Genomic DNA, 20,568 nt, shown 5'->3' with positions numbered 1-20,568 from the left:
GCTCGGATAGACAGTAAATTGTCATGGAAAACCCACATTCAGGATCCTGTTCAAAGACTTGATGCTGGCATTTTTGCTGTTCGAATGGTATCTGAAGTAAGCGATAGTTCAACATGAAACATAGTCTATTTTGCTTATTTTCATTCGCTTATGGTGAATGGTATTATATTTTGGGGTAACTCTTTCCATTCTCAAAGGTTATTTTTGGCTCAGAAATGGGCGGTTCGGGCAATAAGTTGTGAACGTTCATGAACCTCTTGTTGACCCCTGTTCATTAGTCTGGCTATCCTAACACTGGCCCTAAATATATATATTCTTTACTGTCATTTCTTGTTAACAATATCAGCTTATTCCCAAGAATTAGCAGCTTTCGCTCAGTTAATACTAGGGAGAAATCCAATCTGCATTTGGAACTTCACAGATTCTTGTGCAGAAAGGCATGCATTATACTGCTGCATTCATTTTTGATAAACTACCACAAGAATTCAAAAATCTTAGCAGTAATCTTTCAAATCTAAACTGAATAGTGATTAAAATTCATCTGGGTATTATGCCGCGTCATTGCTAAAAACTAACAACAATAATAAATTAAAACCGACGTTTCGGCCGAATTGCAACGGCCCTCCTCAGGGCACGACTGGTTTTGAATGGGGATAGGTGCTTCTATTTATTACAGACTATTGATGTCTGACATCACTGTTGTAAAACTTTTAATTGGCCCTCTAATATGATTGGCTAGGGAAGATGGAAGGAAAGATGCTATTTGTGGATGTCCATGTCGTCAACGATTGGTAGCTGTCCACCAATCAGCGTTCGGCTTCTGGTCGGCAAGTTTTCCTCCTGGTGTGCGTGAAAGTGGACTGACAGTTGTTCTACAGCTGTTCGTGCAGATACATCTGTGTCCCGTGTAGCTTTTGCCCCACGACCGCTCGCTGCCCGTTGTACTGGGATGGCCGGCAGCCAGGACACCGGGAGTTTGTAGCCATCTTCTCTGTTGATGTTGTCAGGCTGCTTAATAATTTCGATTGCCTCCCGTATTTTGCATTCTCACATCCACGATTCTTTCGCCAGTGCTCGCGCTTCCTGGAACCTGATAGGTTGTCCACAGTCACAGTGGTGTTCCGCTATCACCGATTTATTATGTTGTTCTAATTGTACATAGCGTTTGTGTTCTGCTACTCGTAAGCTGACAGGTCTCCCTGTTTTCCTATGTAGGTAGCTCCGCACTCACACTGTAGTTCGTAAACACTTGCAGTGTTATGATTGTTGACTACATCCTTAGTGGAACGTAACATTTCGTGGATCCTGTGACTGCTTTGAAAAATCGGTTTGAAAGCTCGTCTGCAGAAGACGTTGCCTAGGCATTCACTGAAACCTTCTACATATGGTAAGTGTACCAGTGGAAGCTTCTCTTCTTTGCCTTCTTCTCGTGTTCTGCTCCCTTTCGTTTTAGCTACCTTTCTTATCATGTTGTCATCATAGCTGTTGGCATAAAACGTGTGTTGTAGGTCCTTTAATTCCTCTTTGATGATATTTTGATCGCTTATCCGGTAGGCTCGGGCAGTTAACGTATGTAGAACAGAATACTTTTGAGGTGGGTGGTGGTGGTGGCTCTCCACGTGCAGGTACCAATTAGTGTGTGTTGGTTTCCGGTACACTTTGTGTCCCAGTTTACCTTCGGCAGCTCTGTATACTTCCACATCCAGAAATGGCAAGGTACCATTATTTTCAGTCTCATGTGTGAAGTTTATATATTGGTCAAAGGCTTCCATGAAGATATTCGCAGCTACAGGGGGGAGCGGGGAACCCGTTGCCACACCACCTAACTGTTCGTAATATTTTCCCCACCAGACAGACATAGATGACAGGCATAAGCGCACCAGATTGCAGATATCTGGTGGGATCCGATCCTGTAGAATGCGCATAGTCTCCTCAATAGGTATGTTAGTGAAGAGAGACCTGATGTCAAAACTGACCATAATGTCTGATGGCTTTATTCGCTGTTCCATAATCAGTTGTATGAAGTGGGAAGAGTCTTTCACATAGGAGTCTGTTTGTCCCACAAGACAGCGTAACTTAGGTGCCAGATGTTTCGCAACATAATTCGTAGGTGAATCTATTCCGTTCACTATGGGCGGATAACCCTCCTTATGGAGCTTAGGTACTCCGCAGATTCTAGGAGGAACAGGCACCTTGGCGATTAGTCTCTTAGCTGTGTCAGGATCAATTCTCGAGTCATTTACAAGTGCCTTAGTATTTCTGCCTATCCTCATCGTTGGGTCATTCCTTGGTACTCTGTAAATGGGAATCTTCATATTCAGAAGTGTCCATCACCTAAGTTACGCCATATTGTGGGACAAACAGACTCCTACATTAAAGACTTTTCCCACTTCATACAACTGATTAGAGAACAGCGAATAAAGCCGTCAGTCATTATGGTCAGTTTTGACATCAAGTCTCTCTTCACTAACATACCTATTGAGGAGACTATGCACATTCTACAGGATCGGATTCCACCAGATATCTGCAATCTCGTGCGCTTATGCCTGTCATCTACATACTTCACCTGGCGGGGAAAATATTATGAACAGTTAGATGGAGTAGCAATGGGTTCCCCACTCTCCCCTGTAGCTGCTGATATCTTCCGTTCACGCATGATACTGAAAACAATGGTACCGTGCCATTTCTGGATGTGGAAGTATACAGAGCTGCCAAAGGTAAACTGGGACACAAAGTGTACCAGAAACCAATGCACACTAATCGGTACCTGCATGCGGAGAGCCACCACCACCCACCTCAAAAGTATTCTGTTCTGCATACGTTAACTGCCCGAGCCTACCGGATAAGTGATGACAATAACTTCAAAGAAGAATTAAAGGAACTACAACACACTTTTCGTGCCAACGGCTATGATGACAACATCGTAAGAAAGGTAGCTAAAACGAAAGGAAGCAGAACGCGAGAAGAAGGCACAGAAGAGAAGCTTCCACTGGTACACTTACCATATGTAAAAGGCTTCAGTGAACAGCTAGACAACATCCTCCGCCGATGGAGTTTCAGACTGATTTTTCGAAGCAGTCACAGGATCCACGAAATGTTACATTCCACCAAGGATGTAGTCAACAATCTTAACTCTGCAGGTGTTTACGAACTACGGTGTGAGTGCGGAGCTAGCTACATAGGAGAAACAGTGAGACCTGTCAGCTTACGAGTAGCAGAACACAAATGCTATGTACGATTACAACAACATAATAAATCAGCGATAGCGGAACACCACTGTGACTGTGGACAACCTATCAGGTTCCAGGAAGCGCGAGTACTGGAGAAAGAATCATGGATGCGAGAACGCAAAATACGGGAGGCGATCAAAATTATTAAGCAGCCTGACAACATCAACAGAGAAGATGTCTACAAACTCAGGGCGTCCTGGCTGCCGGCCATCCCAGTACAACGGGCCGCGAGTGGTCGCAGGACAGAAGCTACACGGGACACAGATGTATCTGCACAAACAGCTGTAGAGCAACTGTCAGTCCATTTCCACGCACACCAGGAGGAAAACTTGCCGACCAGAAGCCATAAGCTGATTGGTGGACAGCTACCAATCATTGACGACATGGACATCCACAAATAGCCTCTTTCCTTCCATCTTCCCTTATGTCATGAGTAGCCAGTCATATTAAAGGGCCAATTAAAAGTTTTACAACAGTGACGTCAGACATCGATAGTCTGTAATAAATAGAAGCACCTATCCCCATTCAATACCAGTCATGCCCTGAGGAAGGCTGTTGCAATTCGGTCGAAATGTTGGTTTTAGTTTATTATTGTTGTTAGTTTTTAGCAATGACGCGGCATAATACCCAGATGAATTTTAATCACTATGACACCGTCCGCGGAAGCCTAAGTTGTTATACCTGTTACTAAACTGAGTAGTTTCCTCTTTGATTACTCCTTCCATTCTGTCGAGGAGTTACTTGAAAAATTAAGGTGATTCTTGTGTTATATTACTGATTGTGTTTACATAAACTTATGGCTTGTCTTTTTTGGGTTCATAAACATTTTATTTTATCTGTTACTACTTTTATGTTTCAATTTCATGTACTGACGTGTTCCATGACCTTTGATATTTGCTCCTCAATTTGGTCCTATGAAACTAGATGTGTAAAACAAAAACAAACAAATAAATCCAAAAAGATAGACAAGATGGTGGAGAAGGGGAACTAAATAAGACAAAAATGGTATGTAGTAAGGTTATCCAAAGTATATCTATAAAATAAACAATGAATAGGATAAAAATCATGACATGTTTTATTACAATAGAGCGGGGAGAAAATTCAGGTTTGCTTTTTCTTCCCACAAAAAAACGAAATTAAGGACAATATTATGAAAAAAATCTCAGGCAGAATAACAACACGTTTTCACAATAAACAAAATATATTCTATGGCAATAACAACTTTATGTGCTAATCTATTCAAATTTTGATGTAGAGGCAGAAGGAAATAAACCCTTTGTCTTCTTTCAAAGGAACTTTCCTGGCATTTGCTTCAAGTAATTTAGGGAAACATCAGGAAACCTAAACCTAGATGTCTATAATATTACAACCTGTAAACCTCCACTCCCTCTGTATTTTAATTTTTTTGGCTATTGGTCATGGGTATATGATGGGTAACATTAAGAATATGTTTTGTTGCTAAACGAACCCAACCATGTAGCCCAATATGAGAATGTCTTTCTTTACTAACCAAATATTAAAGTTCTTGAGTTTTAAATGGAAGGATATTGCTTTGAAAGGCTAAGAGAATAGACCATTTTACTTAGTTACTGAATTTTTTTTGCATGTAACACACTTCCTAATATTATCTCAATGTTATCGTGCTAGTAACAGTCAAATGTAGTCCATTTTCACACCAAGTTTGCCATTGCTGCATTGCTGTTCTGAATTAATCTTCCAGATTATAACTGGCCACTGTAACCTTTCTTTACAATGGTTGAAACAGTAATAAATTCCACCAATTAAATTTACTGATTAATGACACCAATACCGATTCGTCCACCCATTTTATGTATTACTGCATGCACCTTTCACATATCTTTACGTGTCAGAACTCACTGTTACCCTATCTATCAACATAATGTTTCCAAACATATAACGTGTCTCTTTAGCAACTATTGAAATAATTTTGGTGTGATGCATTGACTTGTGACAGACATGCAGAAACTTGAACAATGACTCCCCAACAGACACCAGAAACGGAGTGAGTACATGACCAGTGTTGAATGCTGCATACATCAGAAATTGAAGCACTGCTTTTGCATCAGTGCTCTACTGACTACCTTCCTTCCTGCTGGATCAGAAAATTGTGGCACTGAGGTCACTTCCTGCTCGTCCACTCGTTCCTCTGACTAAAGTATGCAGGAGCATAAGTTGGGAGCATGATATTGCCGTTTTAGTGTAGTACTGATGGGGTGAAAATGGTAGACTCTTTGAACAAGATAGCCTCTGAAAAAGCAGTGGCTGTGAGACTATGGAGAGTAAACAGAGCCATATTCACTGCTAACCGATCAGTCATTGTATTGGTAAATAATAATTGACATGCCGAGCACTTGAGTATGTAGTGGCAAGGCCGCAAGTCCAGAGTTATACTTTCGAAACTTGAGTATTCACTTTCCTTTCTACACTGTTATAAACCACTTGTACCCAATGGCTGACTCTAGTAATGAGTTTTCATTTAAATGGGCAGCAGCAAAGATTGGCGAGTCAAGTCTCTAAGAGTGTTGGAGACAGCAAATTTGGAGATGACATCTAAGGAGTTTAAAATGAGTATGCACACCTCATTCCTGATGTCTACTCCCAATCTCATACTGGTGCATGACTGGTAACGAGTGGGAATTGTTGAACATAAAATAAGAAAGACAATGCCCATGTTGGAAAAGGGGTACTCATTTCCATAAGGTCTAGAGAACCTGTGATGTGTAAGGGGTATGTTCAACGATGCTATACACCCATCAATAGTAGTAACACATACACACTATCCTCCTGAATGAGAGTCCACTGTTATACCTATACACCCCTTCACACAGTTTTATTCATACCTTTGTAACTCATACTATTGAACAAGTCTTCAGCAGGGAACTTTCAGTATGATTGCAGAAATTACAAAGGTTATGCAAAGGAGAATTTGTTGAGAAGAACAATGCATTTGTCTTTAATAAATCCAAGTGGAAAACAAACACAAAAAACGGCAAGGACCAAGAGTAACTATAAAAGGAAATGAACTATATTTTATCAAATAATAAAGAATTGTACTGGATGTGGCAGTCCACTTTATCTTCAGAGGATTTTTTTTTTTTTTTTGCTACCACTGTGTACAGTTTCTCTTTTGGTGTTCCAAATTTGGGCTCATTTTTATGTTTTGAGGACTGTCATTGCTTTCTTTATGTCAGTAGCACTACTGTCGTAGGTGTAGCACTATTCAAGCGTCAGTTCCCTGCAATGCATTAGAGAAATTCTGTGTTCATGTATTTCGCTTTACTGTCTATTGCAGCAGACAGCCAATGGTACCTACCAGTGTGTACCAGGTTTCGACTTTTGTTTGTTTTTGTGTTTTGACTGTTATTTCCCAATGGTGTACATCTAAAGAGTGTGGAAATATCTATTATTCCCCATAAACTTTGCTTCTATTAAACAAGACATTGAAATTTAATAATTCTGTATTTTTCAGTTTTTCAGCGTATTTCTGATACTTCAGTGAAGTAATACGACCTTATGTTCACTAGTTCAATTTATCTCAGGTTGTCTGAAAGGATTATTTACATTCTTAGAAGATGGCATTAAGGGACTGAAAGCATGCAACAGACAAATTTTGCTATGTATGTGCCCATTTTGTCAAGACAAGAGCTAAATAGTTCTCAGTTTAAACATCTCTTAAGATTTATGAGGCCTACAAAGCATTCTGTGGTGTACCTGTTGGGAATCAAGGCAAATTCCAGGAAATTCATTTCATTTGTGAGCATTGCGCAAGAGCCACAGAAGGTATGATGGACAATACTTTGTTGTATATTTCCTGTCAAAGTAAGTGAAGCACCTAGAAGGGGAAGAGCAAATGAAACGAAACTTTATGGGGGCTGAGAGTGCATGTGATGTTATTTCAATTATTACAATATCAAGCTCAATTTAGAAAGGACTTGGCAGTACAAGCCCGCTTATCAGTGCAAAGTTGCATCCCCCGTCTCCAGGATGCGTGCACTGATTAGTTGAAAAGGGTGTCGTGCAGCTGTCATATCGTCTTCTGAGGCAAGCTGGCCACAACTGTTGAAACTTATCCTCAATATCCTGGATACCGGCACTGGAATGAAATTGACATCCAAGCTCATTCCACACAGGTTCTATCAGGGACAGATATGGGTATCTTGCTGCCACAGGAGTTTCTCAACGTCATCCAGACAGTTCATAGAGAAATGTGCCATGTGAGGACAAGCACTGTACTGTTCAAAAATGGCACCACAATAATGTCACACGGGAGTAAATGCATGAGAATACATGATATCCATGACATACTGCTGTGCTGTCAGCATTCCATCAATCATGGTCAGCAGTGACCTGAACTGTACCTGACAGCTCCTCACACTGACACCTCACCATTATGCCTCTCCAAATATTAGAAGAAAGGGCCTCTCCTCTGGTCGCTGCCTACTTGTTGACTGTCATCCAGGGTATTGCAGAACTGCAATCCATTGTTGAACACAGTGTGACACTTTTCATCAACAGACCATGCTTCATGGTCATGGCACCACTCCAAATGCAGCTGTTTGTGTTTTTGTGTTAACGGAAGCCTATGGAGGGTCAGTAAAGCCCAAGCCTGGTTGCTGCTGGTTTCCAATCACTGATCCAGGAGAACATAAAATGTTGCAGGGAGTCCATTACTTGTTTTCAGATGGCAGGTGCAGACGTATTTACGATGTGATTAGTGCACAATAAACCAATCCTCTCTTAAGGTGGTCAAAAATGGTCAACTAGAACACTGGCAATGAGTGTGCTCATCTTTGCATTCCCACACAGTCCGACATCAGCCCACTGACGCACGCGAATGCCCCACAAATCCGAATATCGCACAATTTGACCAGTCGGCCAAAAGTAGCCCCACAATGAGGCACCTCTAAAACTTCCATCAGTTGCTGATAATGTTGTTTACATGAATATGCACCATTTTTGTGCCCTTCACAATGAACACTTAATACCTGTTGCTGTTTACACCCCTAATGTGCTCTACCAGGCCTGGTTGTTGTGGTCTTCAGTTCTGAGACTGGTTTGATGCAGCTCTCCATGCTACTCTATCCTATGCAAGCTGCTTCTTCTCCCAGTACCTACTGCAGCCTACATCCTTCTGAATCTGCTTAGTGTATTCATCTCTTGGTCTTCCTCTACGATTTTTACCCTTCACACTGCCCTCCAATACTAAATTGGTGATCCCTTGATGCCTCAGAACATGTCTACCAACCAATCCCTTCTTCTGGTCAAGTTGTGCCTCAAGCTCCTCTTCTCCCCAATTCTATTCGATACCTCCTCATTAGTTATGTGATCTATCCCTCTAATCTTCAGCATTCTTCTGTAGCACCACATTTCGAAAGCTTCTATTCTCCTCTTGTCTAAACTATTTATCGTTCATGTTTCACTTCCATACATGGCTACACTCCATACAAATACTTTCAGAAACGACTTCCTGACAGTTAAATCTATACTCGATGTTAACAAATTTCTCTTCTTCAGAAACGCTTTCCTTGCCATTGCCAGTCTACATTTTATATCCTCTCTACTTCGACTATCATCAGTTATTTTGCTCCCCAAATAGCAAAACTCCTTTACTACTTTAAGTGTCTCATTTCCTAATCTAATTCCCTCAGCATCACCCGAATTAATTCGACTACATTCCATTATTCTCATTTTGCTTTTGTTGATGTTCATCTTATACCCTCCTTTCAAGACACTGTCCATTCCGTTCAGCTGCTCTTACAAGTCCTTTGCTGTCTCTGACAGAATTACAATGTCATCGGCGAACCTCAAACTTTTTATTTCTTCTCCACGGATTTTAATACCTACTCTGAACTTTTCTTTTGTTTCCTTTATTGCTTGCTCAATATACAGATTGAATAACATCAGGGATAGGCTACAACCCAGTCTGACTCCCTTCCCAACCACTGCTTCCCTTTCATACCCGTTGACTCTTATAACTGCCATCTGCTTTCTGTACAAATTGTAAATAGCCTTATGCTCCCTATATTTTACCCTTGCCACCTTCAGAATTTGAAAGAGAGTATTCCAGTCAACATTGTCAAAAGCTTTCTCTTAGTATACAAATGCTAGAAACGTAGGTTTGCCTTTCCTTAATCTTTCTTCTAAGATAAGTCGTAGGTTCAGTATCGCCTCATGTGTTCCAACATTTCTACGGAATCCAAACTGATCTTGCCCAAGGTCGGCTTCTATCAGTTTTTCCATTTGTCTGTAAAGAATTCGCATTAGTATTTTGCAGCTGTGACTTATTAAACTGATAGTTCAGTAATTTTCACATCTGTCAACACCTTCTTTCTTTGGGATTGGAATTATTATATTCTTCTTGAAGTCTGACGGTATTTTGCCAGTCTCATACATCTTGCTCACCAGATGGTAGAGTTTCGTCAGGACTGGCTCTCCCAAGGCTGTCAGTAATTCTAATGGAATGTTGTCTACTCCCGGGGGCCTTATTTTGACTCGGGTCTTTCAGTGCTCTGTCAAACTCACCACGCAGTATTATATCTCCCATTTCATCTTCATATACATCCTCTTCCATTTCCATATTTTCCTCAAGTACATCGCCCTTGTATAGACGCTCTATGTACTCCTTCCACCTTTCTGATTTCCCTTCTTTGCTTAGAACTGGGTTTCCATCAAAGCTCTTGATATTCATGCATGTGGTTCTCCTTTCTCCAAAGGTGTCTCTAATTTTCCTGTAGGCAGTATCTATCTTACCCCTAGAGAGATAAGCCTCTACATCTTTACATTTGTCCTCTAGCCATTCCTGCTTAGCCATTTTGCACTTCCTGTCGATATCATTTTTGAGACGTTTGTATTCCTTTTTGCCTGCTTCATTTACTGCATTTTTATATTTTCTCCTTTCATCAATTAAATTCAATATTTCTTCTGTTACCCAAGGGTTTCTACTAGCCCTCGTCTTTTTACCTATTTGATCCTCTGCTGCCTTCACTCTTTCATCCCTCAAAGCTACCCATTCTTCTTCTACTGTATTTCTTTCCCCCATTCCTGTCAATTGTTACCTTATGCTCTCCGTGAAACTCTGTGCAACCTCTGGTTCTTTCAGTTTATCCAGGTCCCATCTCCTTAAATTCCCACCTTTTTGCAGTTTCTTCAGTTTTAATCTACAGTTCATAACCAATAGACTGTGGTCAGAGTCCACATCTGACCCTGGAAATGTCTTACAATTTAAAACCTGGTTCCTAAATCTCTGTCTTACCATTATATAATCTATCTGATACCTTTTAGTATCTCCAGGGTTCTTCCATGTATACAACCTTCTTTCATGATTCTTGAACCAAGTGTTAGCTATGATTAAGTTATGTTCTGCACAAAATTCTACCAGGCGGTTTCCTCTTTCATCTCTTAGCCCCAATCCATATTCACCTACTATGTTTCCTTCTCTCCCTTTTCCTACTCTCAAATTCCAGTCACCCATGACTATTAAATTTTCGTCTCCCTTCACTACCTGAATAATTTCTTTTATCTCCTCATACATTTCATTAATTTCTTCATCATCTGCAGAGCTAGTTGGCATATAAACATGTACTACTGTAGTAGACGTGGGCTTCATGTCTATCTTGGCTACAATAATGCGTTCACTATCCACTATGCCGTTCGTAGTAGCTTTCCCGTACTCCTATTTTTTTATTCATTATTAAACCTACTCCTACAAGGCCTGGTAACAACACTAATTCCCTCTGGTGGCTGTTCAACTTGTCACTGAGAACTGCAACTCTAATCACTTACATACCCACCAATGAAGTGTACGTGTAAGTTACACTGACATTTGACCATATTTTGTGGGTGCTTCACTTTTTTCTTTGGCAGCAAGTGTATTTTCAAAACTATTTTTCTTTGGCAGCAAGTGTATTTTCAAAACTATTTTAACAAACTGTTTAATTATCGTTGTTGTTGTTGTTCAGAAGTGAAATAACGAACTGTATTTGTGTTATAAAAGTTTTTTCTTTCAATCCTTGTCAGGTTAGTATGGAAACGAAAATAAATCCATGGTGTCTGCTGTCCCCAAGAATTTGAAGAGAGCCAACTTTTTACTTGAACTGTTATTTCTGCATGACGGCGGGCCATTCCAGATTTTGGAGGGCAAAGAATGTACCTGATGATATCATCTGGGGTCTCATCCATTGCTACAGTGCCACACTGCTTAGAACTCCCTGTGCCCACACCTCTGCAAACACAGCAGTTATATTCAGAACAGAGTTCACAGAGTGAATGGGTAGTGGCAGATTCAGAATTTTCACTGACAAGAGAAAGCCATACAACCCTAAACCTATCACATTTTGAGTTGAAACCTTGGCGTGAACATGTCAAATGCCAAGCTTCTGGCATCGAGATTACAGTAGTGGAACTTGGTAGACAAAAGTGTGCAAGTGTCTGAACACATAAAGCATCACAGTTGTTTTTTCAGCTTTCTTTTTTCTTCAAAACGGCTTGTCTGATGCTATTGGAATAGATTTCAATCCAAACAAGTGGTGCCTACTCATAAACAGTTGATAAAAAAGCCTCAAAGCTGTTTTACTTCATAACTGGAAGAATATACGTCTCTTCCTCTGGTTCATTCAGTCCATTTTAAAGAGAACTGAGAAATGTCAAATTCTTGATGGAATCCTCCAATAAGGATGAATATGGATCAGAGGTATTAGGACACTTTAAAATGATGGGTTTTCCAATGTGTCTCACAAATGGTTTTACTACATTCCCCTGCTTTCTTTGCCTTGGGGCGGAAGAGGCACTAAGGCTCACTATAAGAAGGAAGTCTGGCTAAAGAGAAATGAATTCTGTGTGGGAAAGAATAATGTCAAGTGGGAACTACTGGTAGAACCAATAAGGTGCTGACAGCCTAATGAAGCAGTTTTTTACAGGTCTGAATAAGGGTCTGCCAGCCTTCAAATACCTCTCAGTCTTCTTTCCCAACTGTCTGAGGTAAAGGTCGAGGACTGTGCATTTGTGGCACCACAGATGAAGATGATAACATAATGCAAGGAAATCCCAAAGATGCTCAGCAAAAAGAGAAGAGAAAGTTGCTCTGAATTGCACTACAGCAGTAATTTAGGGCTTGGGCAATTATAAAACCAAAAACTATGTGGAGTATGTCAAGGCTACAGTGAAGAACTTCAGTGTAATAAGGTGCACAATGGCCCACAAAGTCTATAGGGTGTTAGGAAATTCCCATTACAAACCCATGCCCAAACATCATCCAGCAACACTACAGATAGTCAAAGTTACAGATGCACCTGTAAATGTATGTATATATACAGAATGATTCTGTGATGATGACGCAGACTTTCTACGAAGCTGGAGAAGGATGAATGTATCAAGCTGAGGTTAAGGGTCCTATATTGGAAACAAACGAGTCGAAAGTTATATGCAAAAACTATTCTGATACTTCTGGCAGTGGAATACATGTACTGGTACTGTTGTTGCTATGATTGTAGGGTAGGCAGCTTTCAGAGGGGGCACTATGGACCAAAACAAGAAAAAAGTGTAGTAAACATGGGTTCTAAAATGCATACATTAAGCACTTGCTCAATAGAGATATGTTACACAGTAGCAAAGATGAACAAGTGTTCATAGCCACTAAGGTGTACATTTTAGAGCCCATGTTTACTGGACATTCTTTCCTTGTTTCGATCCACACTACCACCTCTGAAAGTTGCCTACTCTACCATTTTAGTATCAACAGTACCAGTGTATCAGAACAGTTTTTGCTTACAGCTTTGGACTCATTACTTTCTGGTAGGTGAACCTTAATTCAAATTAATACATTTATCCTTCTCGATCATCTTCGAAAGTTTGTAACACTATCACAGAATCACCCTGTATATACATACATTTACAGGCACTGGCACTTATAATTTTGACACTCTGTAGCACCGTTGGATGACATTTCTGGACATGGGCTCCTATTCAAAATATTGTATATTCACTCTCCTCTACAAGTTCTAGAAGCTTGTAATGAGAATTTCCCAACAGGCCGTATATTCTCAATGCTATTCTACATACATTCACAGAGAACCTGGAAGCATTTTCAGAATAGCAAGGGGAATGCTTCCACCAAGATATACTGGATTTTGAAAATAGCTGTCTCAGGCAGTATAAACTAAACATAAAGGAAGCTCACATCTGGGGGCTGAGTCTCCAAAGTGATTTGCGGTACAATCATAAATCTCAGAGAGTTCTTCACTTCCGCTTCATATAGGTCAAATTTAATATACATGCAAGTTTTTTAAGTTTCATCATCCAAAAGAAAATGTAACTTCCCATCTTTCCAGATCTGAAATAGGTAACTTTAAAATATTACTTTCTTATTCATAAAGGCAAAGTTTGAGTTGGTTAAATGGCATTTTTCATACTCCTGATACATAAGGAAGTAGGATATGGCATTTGCAAACCAAGGACAAAAACAATGTTATGTAATGTCAACTACTATATTTATAATCAGATGGAATAATTTTATACTGAAGACCTGATTATTAAGTTTATGCTACTGCACCATAGCATTTATTATTTCATTCATTTACTTGCATGTCATGTTTGTTCAATATATGCTAGTGTTATTTTGCATTCACTAATGAAGCCATAATTTAAAAAAATTGGGTTGTCGGTGTTGTTTTTCATTATTTTGTATGTGATATACAGGGTGTTACAAAAAGGTACGGCCAAACTTTGAGGAAACATTTCTCACACACATAGAAAGAATGTGGAGATGTGTCCAGAAACGCTTACTTTCCATGTTAGAGCTCATTTTATTACTTCTCTTCAAATCACATGAATCATAGAATGGAAACACACAGCAACAGAACGTACCAGCGTGACTTCAAACACTTTGTTAGAGGAAATGTTCAAAATGTCCTCCGCTAGCGAGGATACATGCGTCCACCCTCCGTCGCATGGAATCCCTGATGCGCTGATGCAGCCCTGGAGAATGGCGTATTGTATCACAGCCATCCACAATACGAGCACGAAGAGTCTCTAGATTTGGTATCGGGGTTGCGTAGACAAGAGCTTTCAAATGCCACCATAAATGAAAGTCAAGAGGGTTGAGGTCAGGAAAGCATGGAGGCCATGGAATTGGTCCGCCTCTAGCAATCCATCGGCCACCGAATCTGTTGTTGAGAAGCGTACGGACACTTCGACTGAAATGTGCAGGAGCTCCATCGTGCATGAACCACATGTTGTGTCGTACTTGTAAAGGCACATGTTCTAGCAGCACAGGTAGAGTATCCCGTATGAAATCATGATAACGTGGTCCATTGAGCGTAGGTGTAAGAACATGGGGCCCAATCGAAACATCACCAACAATGCCTGCCTAAACGTTCACACAAAATCTGTGTTGTTGACGTGATTGCACAATTGCGTGCAGATTCTCGTCAGCCCACACATGTTGATTGTGAAAACTTACAATTTGATCATGTTGTAAAGAGAACATTTGCACTGAAATGAGGTTTGACACATTGTTGGATGAACCATTCACAGAAGTGTACCTGTGGAGGCCAAACAGCTGCTGATAGTGCCTGCACAAGCTTTACATGGCACGGAAACAACTGGTTCTCCCATAGCACTCTCCATACAGTGACGTGGTCAACGTTACCTTGTACAGCAACAACTTCTCTGATGCTGACATTAGGGTTATCGTCAACTGCACGAAGAATTGCCTCGTCCATTGCAGGTGTCCTCGTCATTCTAGGTCTTCCCCAGTCGCGAGTCATAGGCTGGAATGTTCCGTGCTCCCTAAGACGCTGATCAATTGCTTTGAACGTCTTCCTGTCGGGACACCTTCGTTCTGGAAATCTGTCTCGATACAAACGTACCGCGCCACGGCTATTGCTCCGTGCTAATCCATACATCAAATGGGCATCTGCCAACTCCGCATTTATAAACATTGTAATGACTGCAAAACCACGTTCGTGATGAACACTAACCTGTTGATGCTACATACTGATGTGCTTGATGCTAGTACTGTAGAGCAATGAGTCGCATGTCAACACAAGCACCGAAGTCAACATTACCTTCCTTCAATTGGGCCAACTGGCAGTGAATCGAGGAAGTACAGTACATACTGACGAATCTAAAATGAGCTCTAACATGGAAATTAAGCGTTTCCGGACACATGTCCACATAACATCTTTTCTTTATTTGCGTGTGAGGAAGGTTTCCTGAAAGTTTGGCCATACCTTTTTGTAACACCCTGTATATCTTATGTAAAAACCTTTTATATTGTATACAACAGTTTGGGCATAAAATAAGAAAGGTTTTGTATATAGTTATTCATAATAACTTTGAACTTTTAATTGTCAATTTTATAACTTTGCACAATAGTTTTGTTAACTTGATTGTTAAGAGCATTTAAATAGGGAGAGCAGAAGGCTCAGAAAAGCTCAGTTGGAGACAGTTCACAGATGCCAACACTGTGTCGCACATCAGTGTAATAATCTAATTGTTGTACTATGGTTTTGTGTCTATGAAGCCTGTTGTGTGGAGTGGGCTCCCACCAAGAAGTGGTGCAGCCTGTCATCAATAAAACACTATAAAATGACTTGATACCTGGATTATTTCAGGGAATTCAAGTAACTAGATCCAGTTAGCAGATGAGATGGACCGAGATGATGACTTCAGCAGCAGCGTCAGGAAGAAAATTACTCGGAGTTACACCGAATGAAGATATGTACAAGCAATGAACTAAACTTTATGTGTCACTGCAGAACTAATTACTAAAGTGTAATGTTTGGAAACTGTCTAGCAGCAAACATATGTATTTTTCTCAAAGTTATTTTTGAGTGGTGGAGGCCAGTGTGATCAATAACCCCCATGATCCACGTTCTTGATGTCATTGGAACAGAAGAATAACAACAAACTTTTCAAATTCTCTGTTTAATCTAATAATCTTTAATGTTGTATTTTTGTCGCAATTGCAGTCTCTCTGCACCATGCCCATACCAAAACAAAAATTTCGTTACTCTACAAAGAATTCTGGCCACAATTATGTGATTTAACACTTAGGCACTGTGTGGTGCTCCTGTTTCTACAATTGTAATGAAAGATGAAACATGATAAACTTTACCCACCATAGACAGAATTTACAACAGAATATCCTTGTCAAAGTGATCTGCATGTGAATAAAACTACATCAACTACTACTACTACTACTACTACTACCTCCCTACTACTGCTACTACTTGCACTACTTCTTCTTCTTCTTCTTCTTCAGGATGCTTTGAAACTACTGAAAAATGATGGATACAAACTTAAAAATAAAGCCAGGTTAAGATCAAATTCTGAAATACTCAAATTCCAAACTCAATAAGACACTCATGGATGACTTTTAAATACTATACCTACAAATGTGAATGGCTGCCATTAGCATTGTGATAATGGAAACAAAAATACAAATAAGGAAAGGCAGTCATTCACACGCAGATGATTGACAGCTGGCACACCCACCTATTATGTCCCTCCTAATAGTCATCAGGTGCATTTTCTATGGTGTTTCAGCAAATATGTGGAATTTTGTTTTTGCAATGTGAAGCTGGAGTTAGCACAATAAAATACTGCTCATCACATCTTCCATGTTATCCCCAGTGTGGACAGAACGTGTGGCTTTGTTTTCTGTTACAAACAAAATGTATTGTAAAGTGGAATATTACACGCCCATTTGATACAGTGGCCCCAAATTAGTCTATTGTGACGTTTATTTTATCTATATGTATTAACAGAGAGTAAAACATGAACAATAACCAGCTCTCCTCCATCAATGACAGCACCGTTCTGACCCACACAGACTGATACCACCATGTAGTAGGTCTGCTCAGTCACTGCTGGAGTACTGGTGATTGATGTTATTTTACTATCCCTGTTAACACATATCAATAAAACAAATATCGCACTATAAAAGTCTTAACAGAAAACAAAATGATGGATGCTTTTCATAGATACTGGGTATCACATAAAAGATATGATGAGCAATATTCATTTGGGGTGACTCCAGCTACACAATGCAAAAACAAAATTGCAAGACTCTTATGAGGGATGTCCAGTATATGTCAGCTATAGCCTTTCCTTTTCCTCACTACTTTTTATTTATACTGCAATAAATGTCATACAGCTGACTCACCATTTCATTAAATTTCTTCCCTTTACATACTTCTTCGACAGCATCCAGAACTGAATCCAAATGTTCACCCTTGAAATGTAAAATTTTATAAAGAAGTAGCATCCATGGGTCCGATGTTTTGTTTCTGAAACATCAAGAATTTGATGGAACTTATGTTCTCTGTACATAGGTATACATAATACTGAAAAGAAGCATATTAAAATTACTGAATGTTTTGTTGTCATACATACCCAGAGGTAGTAGAATCTTGGAATGTTTGCCAGTGGTCTAACACATTTTTCAGCAATTTCAGTTGTTGCCATGATTCTGCAGTTGCAAGAAGCTTATGAAACAGTGATATTTCTGCTTCTACTGTGGAAAAGTCTGACTCACAGACCACCAATTTGATGTGAGACCATGCAAGGTCTACAACAGCCCTTATACGACTCAAAAGCAAGCTTTTACTTCTTGCACCTGAAGGCATCACATTTTTCTGAAATTTAAATACATATTATAACTTTTGTATCATAAATCTACTACAGTCAGTTAGTTAGATAAAGTAATGTTTGTAATATCTCTCTGTGATATAGAATCTGTCAACATTAAAGATGAGATGAAAAGCTACAACCAAATATATGTCCAGCAATGCTTTATTTCCACATCAGAACTCACTTTCCATAACTTTTCCTTTTCATTTCAACACTTCTTTCTGTGCCATTATAGCTTCCCTGGTTCCTTTACCTTTCCTAAGTCCTAGTTGTTTTTCTCCTAAATCTTAGTTAACCTTTATGTAACAATTCTGCGTAGAATTTTTGGAAGTTGGCTTACTAACATGTAGGTTCTATAATTTAAACAATCATTGATATTTTCTTCTTAGGTACAGTAATGGTTTTATTCTTTGGTCAACTCACTATAAATTAAACAATGACTTTTTTTCCGAATTTTCAGTCAGGAATGGACAAATAGATTATCAAATTGACTAGCACGATCTCTAGTTTTGCAAATTCCAATACCAAATTTCAAATCCTTAGAACTTGACAGTGCAATACCAATCCAAGATCCAATTCTGGAATACTGATCTTTAGGGGTGGCCTGCCAGTAGCCAATTTGGCCAGCCTGTCAGTGAATTCATTTCCCAGGATCCCAACATGACCTGGAGTCCAGACAAAGATCACCAAGCTTCCACGCTGTTTGAGGGTAAAAAGGGACTCCTGGATAGTCGGGACCAAGGGATGGTGTGGGGAACATTGGTCAATAGTTTGTAAACTGCTCAAACAGTCACTACAGATGGGGAAAGAATCATTGGCACAGGAACAGATATGCACAAGAGTACAAGAGATGGGTACCAGCTCCACAGTGGAAACACTGCAGCCATCTGGCAAGAAGCAGATTTCATCCCAAATGAACGTTAGCAAAGTCACATGAGGAGCTGTCAAGCCATCAGTGTAAATACTATTGAACCCTGAAACTAGTCGAGAATGGAGAAGAACTGGTGGCAGAAGGCCTCAGGATTAGCCAAGTCTTTCGAATTTTGTGACAGATCAGACAGAGCCCTGGGCAAAGTATGCTCATGAACGTGTACATGAGGGGGGCCAGAAAAGAGGTGGTGGAGGGGAAAGTTGGAGTTCAGAAAAAAGTTGACCGGATGCAGACGGCAATTGTAACCCCAGACCTGGGCCACTGTTGAGGTAGGTGGATCTCTGTATCTAGGAGGAGGAGATGGTAGCTCGGGTGCTCTAGCGAGCAGCAGATGTGTAACGCGTAAGCGATCAACTGTTGTTGACGCAGAACCTGCAATGGTGGAACCTCTGCCTCTGCTAGGAGGCTGATCACGGGGCTACTCCAAAAGGCACAAGCTGCCAATTGTACCCCACAATCGTGTGACAGGAAGGATCCAATAAAGTCTTCAACTCACCATACTTTCAAGTAACTTGCACAGACACTGGCTAAAGTGACTGAACGATGGTCTTTCATCTGAAGAGGCAGTTTTTCAGATTTAAAAAAGGAAATAATGACACTTTCTTGCCATTGGAAAGGGAATTCCCCCTTGCTCCTGAGACGGTTAAAAAGGACACATGTATGACGTTGGCTATCCATTGATAAGTGTTGAAGCATTTGGTTGTGCACCCAGCCTGATCCAGGAGCCATGTCATTGCAGAGAGCAAGGGCACTGGTGAATTCCCACTCACTAAATGGGGCATTATACGGCGCCAGGCAGTGGGAAGCTAAAGATAAAGGGAGTTGTTCACGATGCCATTAGAGAAGATGGAATGTGAGAGGATAGTGTGCTGACTCTCAGGCCTGGTCGAAATGTTGAGCAAAATGCTCTGCAATAGTGTCCAGGCTGGTGAGGATAACACCATTTATGGAAATTTCAGGGACACAAGTAGGAGGAAGACAGCCAAAAATGCACCTCACCTTTCCCCATATACCTGCAAAGAGAGAGTATGTGGTCCTATGTCAGCAACATTTCATTCCCAAAAAATTCATGGAAACTGGAACAAACCAAGTAAAGGGGGAAAGGGTTTTGTTTCAGGCTGGCAGGCTTGGTTGTACCCCCAGGTGGCAGCCAGGGAGAGGAAGGCATGTGGGCACTATACAGTCACAGTAAGCAATGTCTTTCATGCAGTTGTTGCTAGGAATTTTGATACCCCCAAAAAGGCGAGCAGGTAGCTCAGGTAGCAGAAGTGTGATCCCTGTGCTGTCAGGGGCCAAGCCAAATAGGTATGTAACAGCCCCACCACATGGACTGGCTACATATGCAGGTGACCCAGCCAAGGGAGTGGGGGTCTACAGCGGGGAAGGAGGAGGGTGGGGGAAGAGGAACCGATGCCAGAGATGGTAGGAAGGGATTTCTTCCCCAAATGGCTCAAACTACAGAAACAATTTAGAAACGGAGGTCAAACCCAAAGGGGGAGACCAGAATAAAAGGGAGAGTAGAACACAAGACACAAGAAGAAAAGGGAATAGTGGAACCAAGGGAATGGTGGGATCATAATAAAAGGAAACTCTGAGGGAGAAAGAGGATGGGTGGGGGAAGGTGGTCAGGAGGGGGAGGAGCTAGGATGGGAAGAAGTGGATTTTGGGACAGAAATGCATCCTACAAGAGAAGAAAGCCTGAAATAGCTCATCAGGGCCCCATGCACTCTCTTACCCACAAAAGAGCTGTGGATC

General features: G+C 40.6%; 1 protein-coding gene across 2 annotated transcripts in view; it reads right to left on the bottom strand.

The window, feature by feature from the left end:
* Positions 1–20,568, bottom strand: part of LOC126483846 (NBAS subunit of NRZ tethering complex-like) — a 405,587-nt gene that overhangs the window by 15,592 nt on the left and 369,427 nt on the right. For both annotated transcript variants that reach the window (XM_050107060.1, XM_050107061.1), the window contains exons 38-39: positions 17,646–17,887; positions 17,416–17,539 (exon numbers count right to left, since the gene is read on the bottom strand). In XM_050107060.1, coding sequence (XP_049963017.1) covers positions 17,416–17,539; positions 17,646–17,887 — 366 coding nt within the window. The remainder of the gene's footprint in view (positions 1–17,415; positions 17,540–17,645; positions 17,888–20,568) is intronic.

Source organism: Schistocerca serialis, chromosome 6, assembly GCF_023864345.2.
Source record: "Schistocerca serialis cubense isolate TAMUIC-IGC-003099 chromosome 6, iqSchSeri2.2, whole genome shotgun sequence".
Classification (NCBI taxonomy): domain Eukaryota; kingdom Metazoa; phylum Arthropoda; class Insecta; order Orthoptera; family Acrididae; genus Schistocerca; species Schistocerca serialis.
This window is presented reverse-complemented; position numbering and strand designations above follow the sequence as displayed.